The 16,604-nt window shown below is 48.9% G+C and overlaps 1 protein-coding gene across 1 annotated transcript; it reads right to left on the bottom strand.

Annotated features, from left to right (window-relative positions):
- Positions 1-3,222: 3,222 nt before the first annotated feature.
- ADRA1B (adrenoceptor alpha 1B) lies at positions 3,223-15,616 on the bottom strand (the record flags this gene model as incomplete). The annotated part of the gene is made up of 2 exons (XM_084215635.1): positions 3,223-3,784; positions 14,644-15,616. The coding sequence occupies 2 exons, from the start codon at positions 15,614-15,616 to the stop codon at positions 3,273-3,275; spliced, it is 1,485 nt and encodes a 494-aa protein (XP_084071761.1). The 3' UTR covers positions 3,223-3,272.
- Between the last annotated feature and the right edge of the window lie 988 nt (positions 15,617-16,604).

Here is a 16,604-nt window from a genome sequence, read left to right as displayed (position 1 = left end):
CCTGCATACTGCTGCCTACAGCAGAAGATTCAACACGAGCCAGGTGATAACTGGAGTGGATAAATCCCAGAATTTGGAGAATACCTTCTCATTATTATTACAGTTACTGCAGGCGGGATACCCCGCTGCCCCCGACGCCCAGGGAAGCGCTGCTGTTGGAAAGGCCGGGTCAGTGCCGTGCCGAGCCCGGGGGCTGCGGGCACCGGGCTCTGAGCCGCTCCCGGCCCCGCGATCCCGCAGGTGGCGGTGTTGGATTGTCCAAGGCGGGTCCCCGCTCCTCGGAGCAGGGCTGGACTCTCAGCCCCTCCGCAGAGGGACAAATATTGCACAACTCCCCCAGGCTCCGGGCCACGTGGTGAATTTACTCCTCTGGACAGCTTTTTTGATCTTCACAGTAAGAAACCAGAGCTGAACAAATCAAGGAAAGGAAAAATAATTTCCATTTTCTGGAGGTCACAGAAAGTTCAGGTTCTTCACCAGAATTAAACATTTGCACACAGGTCTCAGCGGAATCAAATGATTGTGCTTCCCAAAGAACATTTTGAAAGGAAATTGTGAAATAGGCAATTAAAGGCTTTTTAATCACAGCTATAAATTAAAGTTTTACTACATCCGCTTTTAGGCTGACTTATTAGAGAAACAGTGATGGATTCTTATTAATTTGGAATATCCATTCTCTTTTTCTCCGTGTCTTGGCTGGAGTGCTATAAAGACTATGGGAATTGCTAGACAGGGAGCATGTTCTTCACAGCCCAAGCCAATGTGTTTTGTTGTAAGAAATTCCCAGTAACAGCCCCAGATTTCCTTTCCCCATCTCCTTCCACTTATGTAGCAGTGGAATTTTGGCTGTTCTGGGAAAAAGCCAGGTCATAGATTAGACCTGAGTAAAAATGCAATGTTTTCTGTTTTAACCCAGGCAGGAGAGCTGAGGGGTGCAGGGACAGTTGTCCCTGTCACAGTGACATAAATTGTCATCATAGCCCGGTTTTCTCCCCAGGGACACTGGGTTTATCCCCTAAGTTTAGTTCCAAGCCAAGCAGACAAGCCTGGTTTATCCCCTCAGTTTAGTTCCAAGCCAAGCAGACAAGCCTGGTTTATCCCCTCAGTTTAGTTCCAGCCCAAGCAGACAAACCTGCTGTCCTGGGATCCTTAAATCTGATGGTGGAACTGAGACCTTCCAGCCCCCAAAACATTGCAGTGGGTGCAAACATTTCATAAACCCAGCGTGGTGTGTGCCCACATTTGAGGGGTTTCTTTCTGCCTCCCCAGGTGCAGGTGCTGCTTGTGGGGTGCCCCAGCCCTGGGCTCCATGTCCTGCCCTCTGGAATGTGGGAGCCAGGGAGGAGCTGGCAGAAGGTGAGCAACCCTTGTGGAGTGAATGCAGCCAGAATCCTGTGTATTCCCTGGGTGTGGGATAAGGGACTGCCTGTGAGCACACCCATAGTTCCATCCCATAACTGCTGTGATTATCTCCTGTGCTGGGCAATTTTCTGCTCATTTGTCTGAGGTGAAAGTCAAGCACACAAACCGAGAGCACAGAGCTCAGCTGCTGAATAGAAAGTTGCTATTTTGACATTTTCCAGACTGGAACTTTTTACTTTGTAATGCCAATGTCCTCTCTCTCCTCTCCCCATCACATTTGTAAAGATAATGGGAAGCTGCATTTCCAAAGAGCAAAGGATGCAGGATGCTCTCCAGCTCCAGCCTCATTCAGCTGGGTTGATTTTAGCATAACTCTCCTCACAAATGAGCAGCACATTGAGAGCTGAGTGCACTGAAGCCTAATGGGTTTAATTTCTGTACAGCTGGGCTGTGACAAAGCTCCTGAGCCATTCCAGCTGTGCCTCTCCACTGAGTGGCTCTGGAGCAGCCCCTCCTCAGGGATGAAGCTCCACACAGCAGCTTAACCTGGGGAAATTCAGTGTTTTATGAACATCTTGGGTGCTAAATGGCAGCAATTCATTTAGAGAGGCAAATCTGTTTGCCCACAGAGTGGGTTCATCAGAAAGTCTGTGAATGAGCATAAAAAAGATACCACCATGGGCCACTGCCACTGCATGTTCTGCGTGGCAAACTCAGTTTGGCTGTAATAAAATGGGCTTGTCCCACAAGACCTTATAATTATGCCCTGGCCCAAATAGTTTCTCCTTTAAAGGAAAACGTTGCATCAAAAGAAGGACTAACGTAAGGAAAAGGGTGATTTGTACAACCTCATTTGGACTGGCTTTGCCTGGTGGAGGCTGTAAAAGATTCCAGTGGGAAAAATGAAGATATTCAAAATAGATCTCATCTGGACAGGTCGGGTGACCTTGCTAAAGTTTCATATTTTAAGGTGGCATATCAAACTTTGTCCTCTGCAATCTTTGTAATCCTTCCTTCAGATCCACGTGGAGTTTTTTCCCGGTTTTCAAACTGTCAAAGAGATCCTGGTGAAGGAACTCCTGTAACTAATTCCTGATGGAAGAGTTACGTGTGTTGGTGATGAGGGAAGCAATGGCATCCCATAAGCCACAATGCCATGTGTGTTTTATTTTGTAGTGAGAATCCTGATGAGGGATCATGGCTGAATTCCAGCCCTACAGTAACAGAAACAAGTGTTTCAATTGTTGAGAAATTACTTTAATCATTGTTTTCCATCTGTAAAGTGCAAGTGTACAGCGATGTACGGAACAGCTGGGAATTATGGGCAGAGCCAGGGACAGTCTGGAGAGGAATGACCTCAGTGCATTCCTCATTGCTCCATCCACCCACCCATCATCCACCCATTGATCCATCCATGGATCCATCCATGGATCCATCCATGGATCCATCCATCCATCCATCCATCCATCCATCCATCCATCCATCCATCCATCCATCCATCCATCCATCCATCCATCCCTCCATCCATCCCTCCGTCCCTCCATCCATCCCCACCCTGGCCCACCCCATTGGCCCACCCCATTTCACCCTCTCTCCACACAGCTGTCTCTGGCTGTTCAGCTCTCCCAGGACACCTGAGGAGTCCTTTGTGCCCTTCCTTGGGCATTGCACCCTCCCTGCCCTCAGTAGTTTCTCTGGGAATTACCGGGAATCTGGACAGTCCCTGCTCCAGGGCACTGCTGTGGCACGAAGCCTCCTGTCCCTGCTGTCCCTGCTGTCCCTCCTGTCCCTGCTGTCCCTCTCCTGAGAGCCAGGGGTCCATGGCTGCCCTGGCCAGGCGTGGGGCAGGGCAGTGTCCGGAGCTCGGGAGCCGCAGGTTCGGCGGGTCTGTCCCTGCGGGCGGTGCCCGCTCAGGGCGTGCCCGGGGGCTCCTGCCCGGGGCCGGGGCCGGCGGCGGGGCCGTGCCCGTTGCGCTCGGGCAGCAGCTGGAAGGTGAAGAACTGGCAGCGGCCGGGCTGCCCGGCGCTCTCCCGGGCCGGGCTGAGCAGGGAGCTGCAGTTCGTGCACTCGTGCAGCGTGCACAGCTCCAGCTGCGGCTGGCTGATCCTGCTCACGTAGCCGGGGCTGGGCGATGCCGAGGATAAAGTCCGCTGGCTGCCGCTCAGGAAGCTGCCGCTGTCCTCCAGGGAGTCCCTGCGGGCGTGCTCCAGCGAGCAGCGGTTCCAGGTTCTGTAGCTGTAGGGCCACCAGCCCAGCTGCTTGCGCCGGTGGCACTGGCATCTCAGGATCTGGATGAAAGCCCTCTTGAACTCCTTGCTGGAGCAGGGGTAGATGATGGGATTCAAGCAGCTGTTGAAGTAGCCAAGCCAAAAAATCACCTTGAAGATCGTTTCAGGGGGCTTCAGAGCTGAAAACAGGGATCCTGTCCAGGGGAAAGAAGCAGAGAATATCTGAGATAAAGGGTTGGTCCGCCTTTAGGAAGAGAGCACGTTCATCAGATCACTGTTACAATCTGTGCTTTAAAACTCTTTTACGCTTGTTGCTTTCAGTGTTGGTCTTCTGGTACTAAAATGTTATTTCTAAAGCTGACAAGGAAATGTTTCCCATCTGAAAGCTAAAGGAGCACATCATTGATGAAGGATTAAAAAATAAGAAGCAGTCCTTGTATTTATAGGCCCTCACCTGCTGCAGGAACATCTCCTGATCCCAGGGACAGATCAAACCTCCCTTGTCCAGGCTGTTGCACAAGGCACACAAGGAATAAGGCTGTGCCTTCTTCAAAGAGCTTTCAAAGGTCACTTTAAAAGAAAAGTGTTCCCTGGCCCCTCAAAAAGAGCATTTCTAGAAACACCTTAAAACTTCTAATACATCATCTGGCAGCTCCTGAGCACCCCTCCATTCATCCAGATTACTGTGAGAGTTCAAACCTCCTGAAACCTGAAGTTAATTGGGGAACTTCTCACATCTCAGACATTCATAAAAATGGTGTAACCCAAACCAAGAGGTCATTCTGTGAACACTTCCCCTTCTCTTCACAACCAAACAATTTCCCTGTCGAGGCTGCCCAAATGAAAAGCTCACACTGGGGAATCCACTTCCTGTACTTTCAGTGGTAATTGATCAGCTAAATTTAGCAAATGGGGCTGGAGAAAAGAATGCATGAGGTTCATATGGCAAACAGAGCTGGTTCTGTTATCCATCTGGGAAAACACCTCTGTGTCTGCCCCAGGTGACCAAGGAGTGGGGATCCAGGAGAGAATTCCTCTGTCAGGAGCTGGAGTTGGGTTTGCAGAGCCTTTCAAATGGAAACTGACAGCCCAGCCTGGCTCAGAACGAACCTTTTTTTCTGGAGTGGTTTTGGATTAGCTGGGCTGTGAAAGCAGCTGAGTCAGTGGTGGCTGTCAGGAGGGGAGGGATGTGATTCTGGGCACTGTTCCCATCTCACAGCAATGCAGAGGTCGTGCCTGGGGCCTCAAAACTATGCAAGAGCACTTCCTCTGCTCCTGGGTAACAGCTCTGGGGTGCCAGCACCGCCAGCACAGCGTGTGTGGGGCCAGGGCTGGGCTGCACGCCCTGCACGGAGGGTCCTGTGCAGCCAGATCCCAGATTTTATCCTGGCAGAGTTTGGGAATGGTGCCAGGGCTGGCTCTGCCCTGGAGCTGAGGAGCTCAGGGTTAAATTGAGAGTTTAATGGATTTCCTCATGACTCTGCACTCCAGGGTTTTACAGGGCTCCTGCAGGGTGAGCCCCTGTCCCTCCCGGCCGAGCTGCTGGCAGTGTTCTGGAGGGTTTGGCCAGAGCCTTTTCTGTGCAGCTGCTGCAGATCCTGCAGGTCCTGCAGGTCCTGCCTCCATCCTGCTGGATGCTGCAGGAATTGCAGAGCACAACGCCTCAAACAGCAGAGAAACCATGAAATGCATTTGAAAAGTTTCCAGCATGCACCAAATCAGTGCAGCTCCCAAAACTGTGTCTGAATGTCTCAGGTGAAGGATCCAGTCACAATTCCTGGGATTCATGGAATGAGTTACATTCTTATAAAGCTTTAGGAAAAGCTGATCTAAGTTTACAACTGCAGCCAAGATGAGGAGGATGCGGCTGAATCTTCTCCATGCTCAGCTGCAAAACCTTTGCAGGGTTTGTTTTGTAAGTGATAATTGCTAATATTTCCCTTCAGTTTAGGGAAAAGAGAAGCTCTGTGGCTTTACAAAACAGCTACAAAGCGCCATAATGTAAAAGGAATGTTTTGGAGCTCACGCTGATAAATTTCTTTAATTGTTTTCTGGAATTCCTTTAAAATAGAAATTATTTTTAGCTCTTAAAGTCCAGCAAACCTCATGAAGTGGCCCAGGAGTCTCTGTTTTTTCTCCACAGAATCCACAGAGGTGGATTGAAAGGTCTGCCTTTGTCTGATACTGTAACAGCTAAAAATCTGTAAAACAGTCCTCTACCAAATTAAAATATTTTTAGTCAGATTAAATGTGGACAGAGAAAATGCTATAAACAAAATAAATAACTAAATAAGGAATTTTACAGGCCAGATAAAATGAGTGAAAGTCTAGAGATGAAAACTGGGAACCGATGCAGATAAACGAGCCATGCCTCTTTCATCTATATCACACAAGAACTTTCTCCTGAATTTCTCAGTTTTAAAACCTTTTTATTATTGTAACTAAATGCTGATCTTTAATTTTATTTGTTTATTTTAATTAACTGCAATACTTTTTATTTAGCTGCATTAACCTGCCAGGAGCAAACAAGTGTGGGCTGTTTTGATGCCTCGATAAAATGCTAAAGCAAAGCCTGCTGGACACACCTGAACACCAGACTGATATTTCCTGCTCTAATCTCCAATCACTTCCCCACTGCAGCCTGATAAGGAGATTAAATATTGCCCTCTGCTGATTTAAATTGCTCTTTAAAATGCCTGGGAAATTTGCACGTGGTTGTCTCCTCAGTGATTAATTCCCTGTGGGGTGGCCAGAGGGATTTCCCTGCTCCAAGTGATTGCTCTCCTGGTGTTTGACAGCCTCACTCCAAGGGATGTGCATTTTCTGCTCACTTTTATTTCTTGGCACTACCCCAGTGATTCATTAATCACAGCACCACAATCTCCCTCCCACTGCAGCACTGACACCAACGAGATTTTGCAAAGCACAAGTGGAGAACAGGAAATATTTCAGAAAATCAGCTGGATCCGTTTGGAGGGATCAGGTTTTTGCCCACAGTCCCCAGGCTTGATGGAGCTGTTGAGCTTGGAGATACACTGAGCAAGTATCATAAAAAGGAATTAAGAAGTATTTTATTTAGGAAGAACTAATTTCATGTAGGCTCTGACTGGTTCTTTATAATGAATGCTTTATTATGGAGAAGTCAGTCAAGTCTCCTCAATGAAATTAGGGAACACTGTGGGAAACAATTTCCCATATTAATTCTGCTCATGTATTCTGCAGAATATGGAGGCAGAGCACCACTGAGACATTAAAATTCAGAGTCCACTGGAATCAGGGAAGTCCTTGAAACCCTTTGATAAGGCTCATGAGGACTTTAGTGGACCTGGGAAAAGTCCTTAAAATATCGGGGTGGGCAGCAGCAAAATCTTCTGGAATGGTTTAATTGTTGCACTCTTATTTAAGGGAAACTCTTCACTGAAGAAGGTTTTAATTAAACATTAATTTTTAATGCATTGTGGGTTTGATATCAATTAAGTATAATAAATTACTCATAGAATGATTAGTTCTGCTCTGAATTTGATACTTAGATTAGATAATAGCTGGGGAGGAGTACTGTGGATTCCCTGGATTTAAGGACAAGTCACTAGGGATGAATTTGGGGCTGTCAGGTGCTGTTTTCTGTGCCTTACAAAGGAATTGCATTTCAAAATCTTCTAAATCCAGTTTTGCTGAGATGAAAACACACCTAGGAGGGAGTGTGTTGAGCTCCTTTCCAATTTCCTGGAACAAATACAACATCTGGATTTATTGCAATACAATGGTGCAACAGAGCCATGTAAGGGCTTTGCTGTGTGCCAGTGGATATTCCAGCTGTGAAACTGTGGATCCTGCAGGCCCTTGTCATTGTTTGAAGATTAAAGAGCCACAAAACATGAAACTCCTTCTCTCTCCTGATAACAGGCTGAAAATGAAGCGTTTCCAAACCTGCTTGTTTGCACACCATAAAATAGAAAGGGAGAATTGATAATTAGTGATTGGGTAAAGGTACCCTTGGAAGGCAACCCAAGGGCCAATCTTCTTTCAGAGATTCCATTTTGGTGCAGATTGGAGCCATTCTGACTGGAGTTAAATCTGAGCTTTTCAAGAGAAAATTCCAAGGTTTTAAAAATTGCTCTGGTGAGGGAAAGGGGTGAAAAACACCAAATGGTGACAGCTGAGTCCTGAGACAGGGAACACAGGAAACTTCACCAACATCAACCCCCATCTCCATCTGTCCCCCAGGAGTCAGCTTGTGCAGAAATGAGCCTTGCTGTGCAGGGAATCTGCTTTATGATGGAGCTTTCCCTGGGAAAATGATTGATCAGATCTGTGCTGTGACCAGCACGAGACTTTCCAGGCTGGCAACCTCCGCGTTCCCCCGTGGTTCCTGCAGGAGCCACGACTCCTGGCAGCTGCTGGTGGCTGAGTTACCTCCACTGTGTGCACAGGCAGCACAATCCTCCCTGCAGGAGCAATAGTTTGCTCCTGAGAGAGCTGTTGTGAGTTTAGAGTGTGCTGAAAGGATGTGGTTGCCTTTTGTTTAAGCTTCCTGCAGCCCTTCGTACCGCGGGCTCAGCCAAGCCAGTGTGCCAAGGTTTTAGAGCTAATTGGATTTCTAAAGCTCCTGATTTCTTCCTTTCCAGCATTCAGTGTTTGTTTACATTCCCCATGACTTATTTAATATAGGAAAAAACCCCAAACAGTAGATGTTTACAAATAGTAGATGATGAAGTGGAGTGGAGTGGTTATAAAACTTAGGGTTGGTCAAGCTGGGAGGCTGCTGGAGAAGAGGACTAGGATAACAGGGAAAACAGCTGGAAAACAGTGAAAAATGATCTTGAGAAACACAGGGAGCATCCAAAATAAGCAGAATCAAATTCAATAAGGAAAATGAAAGGGAAACTGGGTGAATTATAGGTAACAATGGGTAGCATACAATTCTGGTGGGGCTCCAAATCTGGCAGCTGTCATTCTCAGAGTAGTGATAGGTGCATCATGAACATCCTGGAATCATGGAATGATGTGGTTTAAAGGGACCTTAAAGGGCCCCCTTAAAGGGGGACACCTTCCACCATCCAAGGTTGCTGAGAGCTCCAAAGTGTCCTGGTTGTGAGGAATTTATGTCCTAGGACTGACAACCTGTAGCAGATGCCTCATATTTCAGATGAGCAAATCACTGCAGTGAGAACAGCATGAACTTCATTCACAATGACTCAAATTTGAGAGCTTTTGAAAGGCTCTGAAAATAGAAACTTATCTGGAGTGGCCAAAATAAAACAGGACTTGAAGGAGCACAGATAGGCATGAGATGTTTTCCTGAACCCCAGAGCTGCTACACCTCCTTGCATTACAAGCAGTTGCAAGGCACAGCAGCTACATTTGATTTCTGAAGGAACAGTGCCTTGGATTTAAACACAGAATTATTGCCCTGGGCACCACCTCTCAGCCCAGCCCAGCTTTGTGACTTACACCACTGAGAGAACTCACCTGTGTTTAAAATGTGCTGCCCTCAGACAAATAGGATAAAACCAGGATCAGTTTTGGTCAGAATCTTGTTCAGTCTCTAAAGCTGGCAGTGCACAGGGACACAAACACTGCATTATTATTGTTATTATTTAGTCCAAAAGAGTTACAGACTCCAGCAACTCCTGACTAGACTGACCAGGAGCCAAGATTGTCCTTGTTTTGCAAGGGATTGGCTGATTGAGGGAGTCTAGAAAAGCTGATCTGAGCCTGCTGACATTGCATGTATTGTACTAAAATATCTGCAATTACTGAACATGCTCTGGTGTTTTCTCTCCCCCTTGGCTCTGCCTGACAGCTGAGCCAATCTGTCCTGGCCATGGCTGGCTCCAGCATGGAGCTGAGCCCTGTTACAGATGTGCTGGATGAATTTCCAGCACAGGGGCTGTCTCTGCTCCCTCAGAGATGGATAGTTCTTGCTTTCCAGCTCCTGGGGCTCACTTGGAAGTCAAATAAAACAGTTCCAAACCTTGCAGGGGGTCACACAGGATTATTTTAGTAAAGATGTGGAAACCCTCCTGGCTCTTTGGTCCTGGCAGTATCTCACCTGAAGCACCTGAGACCCTGAGCTCTGGCCTCAGCTGCTTTAGGACCATCTGGATTTGTGTCCCTTTCCTCAGTGCTGCTCCTGTGCCCTCCACCCTGAGCAGCTCCTCAAGTGTTTGCAAACCCCTCATGTCCAGCTGCCCTCCTAAAAGCAACATTTCCTCTGAGACCCTTCCCTCCTGCCTTTGGTTTCCTCTCACTGCATCAGTCCTGGCATTTTTTTCCTTGGATCCCTCTGCCCTCCTGGCCCAGGAGCTGCTGCCATCCCTGGGGCTGAAGGGTCAGCACTGGTGATTTCTCTGGATTTTTTCCTGCATTGCTCTGTATATTTTTTTCTGGCACACTGACCACTGCAGGATTTCCCTTTGTTCCTCTGACAGACAAATCCAAAGCCTAGGGAGGAATTAGCCAGGAATTTGTGTAGTTTCCCCTCCTTTGATAACAACTCTGTCCTAAACCCCAGACATCTGTAAGTGACTGGTAACTGATACTCTTTGCAAAGCAAAGGCTTAACCCAGGGCTTAAGGGAGGCTGTTTCAGTAGGAAAAGAAATCATCCCAAAGTAATCTGCTGCTCCCCACGTGCCAAAACACTCTGTGCTGCTCAGTGAATGCCCTCTGATGTTTGATTGTCCAGTTCCTGAACTTTGCACCAGGATTGACCTGCCAGATTGCCACATCTCATGAATTTATCTGAATTCTGTAACTATTAACTCGAGGTCATCGATTCGAGAGCTGGACTGCTCAGGGAGGGGAGGAGGAGGCAAATGAGGTGAAGATAAGCCAGGCCTAAAGCCCTGCAGAGAGCAGAGCCCAGTGGCACTGCCAGCACCAGACCTAAAGCCTGGAAGGGTTTCCCATGGAAACCAAGGGGCCTAATTTGGTATTTCAGAGGTTGGACTGACATAACATAAATCTACATTCTGTACTTAAACAGCATTTTATTTCAGGAATAATTTCGTGTTGGCTGACCTTCAATGTGCAGAACACTTTATGTTATTTTTTATTACTTACAGAGAGATTCCAAAAGCCTGATCCACAGTGACAGTCCCACCAGGTGTATCTTCATCCTGGGGCTCTTGGGACCTCCCCCATGTCAGTTCATTTCCAAGAGTTGTATTTTTCTTTGCAGGATCTCTGGGAGCAGGCTCTGAACTGGGCAGTGCATCCTGCTCTGATCTCCACTGGGATGATGCAGCAGGCTGGGGAAGTGCCCTGGTTAAGTGCCTGGTGAGTTTTCCCTCTGGGAATGTCTGGGAGAAGACTGGGAAGTCTGCTCTGATATCTCAATTTACAGGAGTGACACTAAACCTCTCCTTATACAATCCATCATTTTGCATTCATTTTTTAAACAAAGGTATTGACATAAAATTGGTCCCTCCATTGCCTAAAGGAGAGAGTTTTAATGAGTGTTACCTTAGCTCTGCAGGGCTCTAGCCTTTATATAAAAAGAATCTCTTTTACTCATCATTTATCAGCAATGAATATTTAATGTAGTCCTGCTGCCTAAGGAAGAATTTGTATGAAAGGGATGAAAAGAAACATTTATTTTAAAAAACCAAGATATTTACTCCTCGAAGCTGAGTCACTGAATTTATGGCCCAAGAAGTTGTTTTAAAGACACAAATGTCTTTGGTTTTTTTTTTTTAAGGTGAATCACAAACAATTTTGAGTGGCAGGGTGACTGTTTGCACAGCCAGGGAGCTTTTATAAATGTGCAGCCAGGATGTTCTGCAGCTCCATTGCTGTCTGGACAGAATATCCAATAGAGGAATAACCCAAATTTCTCACACAGTTCTCTCTGACCCCAGTTCTGCATCCCCAGGTGCTGAAGGCAGCACAGCTCAGTGCCCCAGACCTGGCTGGGGGTAATTCAGTGCTGAGGATTTAATGCTGCTCAGTGCCTGTGCTGTTAAGGCTGGAGTTCCTGTCTGCACTGGATTCAGAGGTTTCCTTGGGATTTTTGCTTGAAAAACGCTCTGGGAGCATTGATATAATTTCTTTTCATTTTTCCAAGCAATCTGCCTGCTTTCAGCACCACAGCTGCTCCCAGGCACAGCTGCCACCTGATGGAGTAACTCTGGGCTGGAATATCAAATGGGGAGCTGTGGAATAAATTGAAATGCCAGACTGGAAGAAGAATAATTTTGCCTGGGAAACTCATGGAATTGCTAAGAATACCAAGGAAGAAACTGCTAGATCCACGTAGATTTGTTCAGACCTGGGGCTGTGGTGCTGCAGAAATAACATTTACCAGCTTGGCAGATGTTTTGTGCTTGGATCCACAGAAATCCCGAGCTGCTTTGCCAACACCCTCCTGCAGAGCCATGGAGTTACTGGGGGGAACAGGGAGCAGAGAAACAGAAGGAGAAATAGCAAGGATGCAGATGTGAGGCTGTGATTTGGGTCACTGGGGCAAACAGGAGCTGTGAGAAGGAGAAGGTGAGGGAGAAGCCTGTCCTTGCAGGAAGGGGAGCTGTCTCAGCTGGACAGCCCAGGGACCAGTGGAGAGCTTGGAAAACATCAGCACCTTTTGGATCCTACAGTTGGCCTATCCCAGGAATTGATTTCATACCACTGGGTGCTCTCTAAAGGGTTTTTAATAGCATTTCACTGAATTGTGTCTTCAAGACACAAAGCAAAAGATTCCTGCTCTGAAGAGTGCAGCTCACTTAGGAATTCTTCCCCTACTGCTTTCCCCTCTGCTGGATTGAGAGCAGCTGCACTGTGCCTATCAGGAAACTGACTTTTCCCACCTGTCCTAGTGAGCAATGCTTGAATCATGCCTGACATCCTCAAGTGGCTCTGCACTGATACACAGAGATAAAAATACAGGGGTTGGACAGTGCTGCATCATAAATTTAAAAAGAAAAATCCGGGACAAGGGATAAGCCCAGCCTATTCCTAGTCAGCAAAACCAAGGGAAAACACCCACTGTGGAAATGCATTTGGATGCTGGATGGGGTGCTGTGGACCCCCTCTGCCCCCCTTTTCCAGCCAGAGGGTTTCTGACAGCAATGGGATTCCAGCAGTTCTAGGGCACTGCCAAGAGCTCACCCCTGCAGCTCTTCCTGCCCTCGGCTCTGGGGTGCCAGTGTCCCACCCTGGGCGTGCTGGGGTCACAGCCCTGGGCTGGGCTCCTCAGCTCTGGGTTGGTCCCCAGCACTGAGTTTGTCCCCAACTTTGGGTTTGTCCCCAGCTCTGTGTTTGTCCCCAGCTCTGTGTTTGTCCCCAGCTCTGTGTTTGTCCCCCAGCCCCTGAGCCAGCCCTGGTGCTGTGCTGGAGGCTCTGGCCTGTCACCCACTGCTGCCTTGGCACAGTTTACACAGGAGATAAAATCACGTCCTGGCAAGCAATCAATTCTCCCTCAGGTGGTTTAACAGCCTCTCACTAAACCTCCCATGGAGCCCAGGAGATTTGGAGTAACTCCTCAAAGGGAAAGCTGACAGTTGAGATATTGAGGGTCAATAACTGGAGCTGCTTGGTGGCTCCCCCTGCTCCTGCCCTGTGTCTGTGTTTTTGCTGGGCTGCTCCACACCTGGGCTGGCTGAGGGGTGTCAGTCCTGGCTCCTGCCACCCACCCACACGAGCTGCTGTCTTCACAGCTGCTTTTTTTCCTTCAATAACTCAAAGCCAAGGAGGGCATCTGCTTTATCAGGGGATCATGACCTACTGCAACAAATCTCATACTGCTACATATGGTGAAACACATTTCCATCCAGAGCTGGGTATTTTTGCTTGTTTTATGTTATAAACTTCCTCTAAGAGCCAGTACAAGGACTTAAACTTCAGTAGCCAAATAGAACTTTACTTACAGTTTTCCTTCTGTCTGTAATTTTTCACATCCTTAACGTGACCTTTATGCAAGTCTTGAGTGATAAAGATTTTAAAATTCAGTATAATAAGCTAGAGATGACAAAGTTGCCCTGCAGTAGCTGAAGCAGTAAAGATTCTTAATGATACACAGAGATTATAGTTTTATAATACTCCACTAGCACCAGGCTGCTGAACTCAGTTTAGTTTTCTACAACAATCTCTAAAAATATTCGCTTACTACTCAATCAGAAATGTTTTGGTTGGGTAACTAAGTAAACACAAATACAGAACATTAATAAAGGCTTTTTCTCCCCTTTCTCTATCCACCTCTTTCCATAATTAGGCTGCCAGATTGTCTCAGAGAAATGAATTTTGGACAGCTATTTCTGAGAGCTCAGTAATTGAATATCTTGAGATACTCCCCTTCAGAGGTTGTGCTAATAATAAAAACAATACAAGAACATTTCACAGCTTTGGGCACACTGAGCAATGTGTTAAGGCTATGCCAATGCTTGAACAGTATTTTAAAGTTGAAAGTGAACAAAGTGGCTGCCAAAAGCTCCCATGGCAGTGTCCAAAACGAGAGCTGGTGACACCAACGAGCACCTGCCTTGGGATCTGTGGGATCTCCTTTGCTTTTGGGATTTGATCAGTAATGTTTGAACTCACAACTAGGACTTTTCAGCTTCCCGAAGCTCAGGGGAGTTTTGCCCCTCACAATTAACTGAGTTTATTTCCAGTGAGAGCATCTTAAAATGCCAAAATCCTACTGTGTTTCATCCCAAACCCGGGGTAGTGACCTGAACCCCCAACACTGCAGCGCTGCAGCTCTCTGGTCTCATCTAGGATTTCGGGTAAAGCATTTTGGTAATGTTTCTGACCCTAATTCAATTCAAATGAACAACACAAAGGGGATTTAAGATATGAACCCTGGAGAAATTGTCCCCTGGGGTGACACAGGCCCTGAGGACTGTGGGTGAGCAGCTTTGTGCAGCTGCACACTTCCCAAAGTCCCAGCGTGGCTCTTTGCACGTCGGGAGTTCCTTCCCTTTCATTCCCTTCCTTTCATCTGCTCACGGCAGCTCTCCCAACAGAATCTCCTTCTCATCCACCTGAGTCCTTTCCAAGATATTTCTGAGGGATCCAGAAAAGCCACCCCAACCCCTGCCCTCACATCCCCAACTCACCCAGTGGCAGGACAATGAAGAAGGGGAGCCAGCACAGGATAAACATGCCAACCACGATTCCCAACGTCTTGGCCGCCTTCTTTTCTCTGGAGAACTTTAAAAGTTTGAAAGCTAAGGAGTTCCTGGGGTTGTGGCCCTTGGACTTGGTGTTGTTCAAGGAGTCCTCGTGAACGTGCTTGTAGTGAATCCGTAAGGTCAGCTCCTTGGAGTTGGACATTTCCTTCATCACCCCAGCTTCCAGGTTCCTGGTAGTCCTCTTGGCCACGATGTAGACCCGGCAGTACATGACGAGGATGACGATTAAGGGGATGTAAAAGGAGCCCAGGGAGGAGAAGAGGGCATAGAAGGGCTCCTCGGTGATCCGGCACTCCCTGTCGTCCTGCGGGGCCGGCTCCTTCCAGCCCAGCAGGGGCCCGATGGAAATCACCATGGACAGGACCCAGACAGCCAGGAGAGCTAAAATCGCCCTTCTCCTGGTGACCAGCGTGGGGTACTGCAGGGAGTAGCGGACCCCGATGTACCTGTCGATGGAAATGGCACACAGGCTCAAAATAGAGGCTGTGCAGCACAGCACATCCACCGCTGCCCAGATGTCACAGAATATCCTCCCCAAAGCCCAGTAGCCGAGCACTTCCAGCGTGGCAGAGAACGGCAGGACAGTGAAACTCAGCAGCAGGTCTGCTATGGCCAGGTTAATGATGAAATAGTTCGTAGGGATTCTTAAATGTCTGTTGCAAGCCACTGAGAGAATTACCAGGATATTACCTATGATAGCAAAGAGAATAAAGGCACCGAGGATCAGCCCCACAATGATCGCCCTGCTGGTGGCCAGGGCAGGTGAATCCAGGTCGCTTCCCGTCTCGTTGGAGTTGTTTGCAGAAAAATTGCCGTAATTTAGTGCAGAGCCTTTGAAATATCCCGGTATTGATGTATTGGATGTATCGCCAAGGTAGGTATTCATCTTAAAATTCATCCTCCATAGCAAGCTGGGGTCGCGTCCCTCGGCGAGTCAGCTCAAAGTCATCTCTGGACCCGCGAAGTGGCTGCAGAGCCGCGGGCAGTGCGAGCAGGGGAATTCATGGTCCCGGGGAGCCGCAGCTCCGGCACGGGCAGCCCGGAGCCACCGCCCGGGGCTGCTCCGGACAGCCGGGGCAGCGGAGCCGCCGCACCGCCCCGCACGGGGCTGCTCCGCGCTCCGGCACTGCCCGGCGGGGCCGCTGCCAGCGGCAGCAGCAGCAGAGCAGCAGCAGCAGAGCAGCAGCAGCAGAGCAGCAGCAGAGCAGCAGCAGCAGAGCAGCAGCAGAGCAGCAGCAGAGCAGCAATCCTGCCCGGAGCCGCGGGAGCTGCGCTGCTGCCGTGCCTGACACGGGGCGGGCTCTGCGCTGGCCCCGGAGCGGCCGCGCCGGAGGCGGAGGGACAGAGGGACCGGGTGACAGAGGGACAGAGGGACCGGGGGACAGAGGGACAGAGAGACAGAGGGACCGGGAGACAGAAGGACAGAGGGAGCGAGGGACCGGGGGACAGAGAGACAGAGAGATAGAGTGACAGGGAGACAGAGGGACCGAGGGACCGAGGGACCGAGAGACAGAGGGACAGAGAGAACAGAGGGACAGAGGGACAGACGGCTGGCTCCAGGCTCCTGCACGGCTCCGCCGTGCGGGGCCAGTGGCGGTGCGGGGCCAGGGCGGTGACTGTCGGTGGCTGGGCTGTGACAGTGCGGGGACAGTGCCGCGGCGGTGGCGGTGCGGGGACAGTGCGGGGACTGCCAGTGGCTGTTGGTGACAGTGCCCTGTCAGTGCGGGGACCCTGCGGTGGCCGTGCGGGGACAGCGAGGGGACAGCAGTGAGTGAGAGGACAGCAGGGGACAGCAGGGAGGGGACAGCACTAGACGGCAATGCCGGCCGGGCGACAGCGGGGGAACATCACGATCTTTAACTCGTTGGCCACAGGACCCTGCAGTG

Source organism: Fringilla coelebs (genome assembly GCF_963513975.1).
Source record: "Fringilla coelebs genome assembly, chromosome: 15".
NCBI classification, from domain to species: Eukaryota; Metazoa; Chordata; class Aves; order Passeriformes; family Fringillidae; genus Fringilla; species Fringilla coelebs.
The sequence above is the reverse complement of the archived record's forward strand: the minus strand, read 5'-3'. Positions and strand labels throughout refer to the sequence as shown.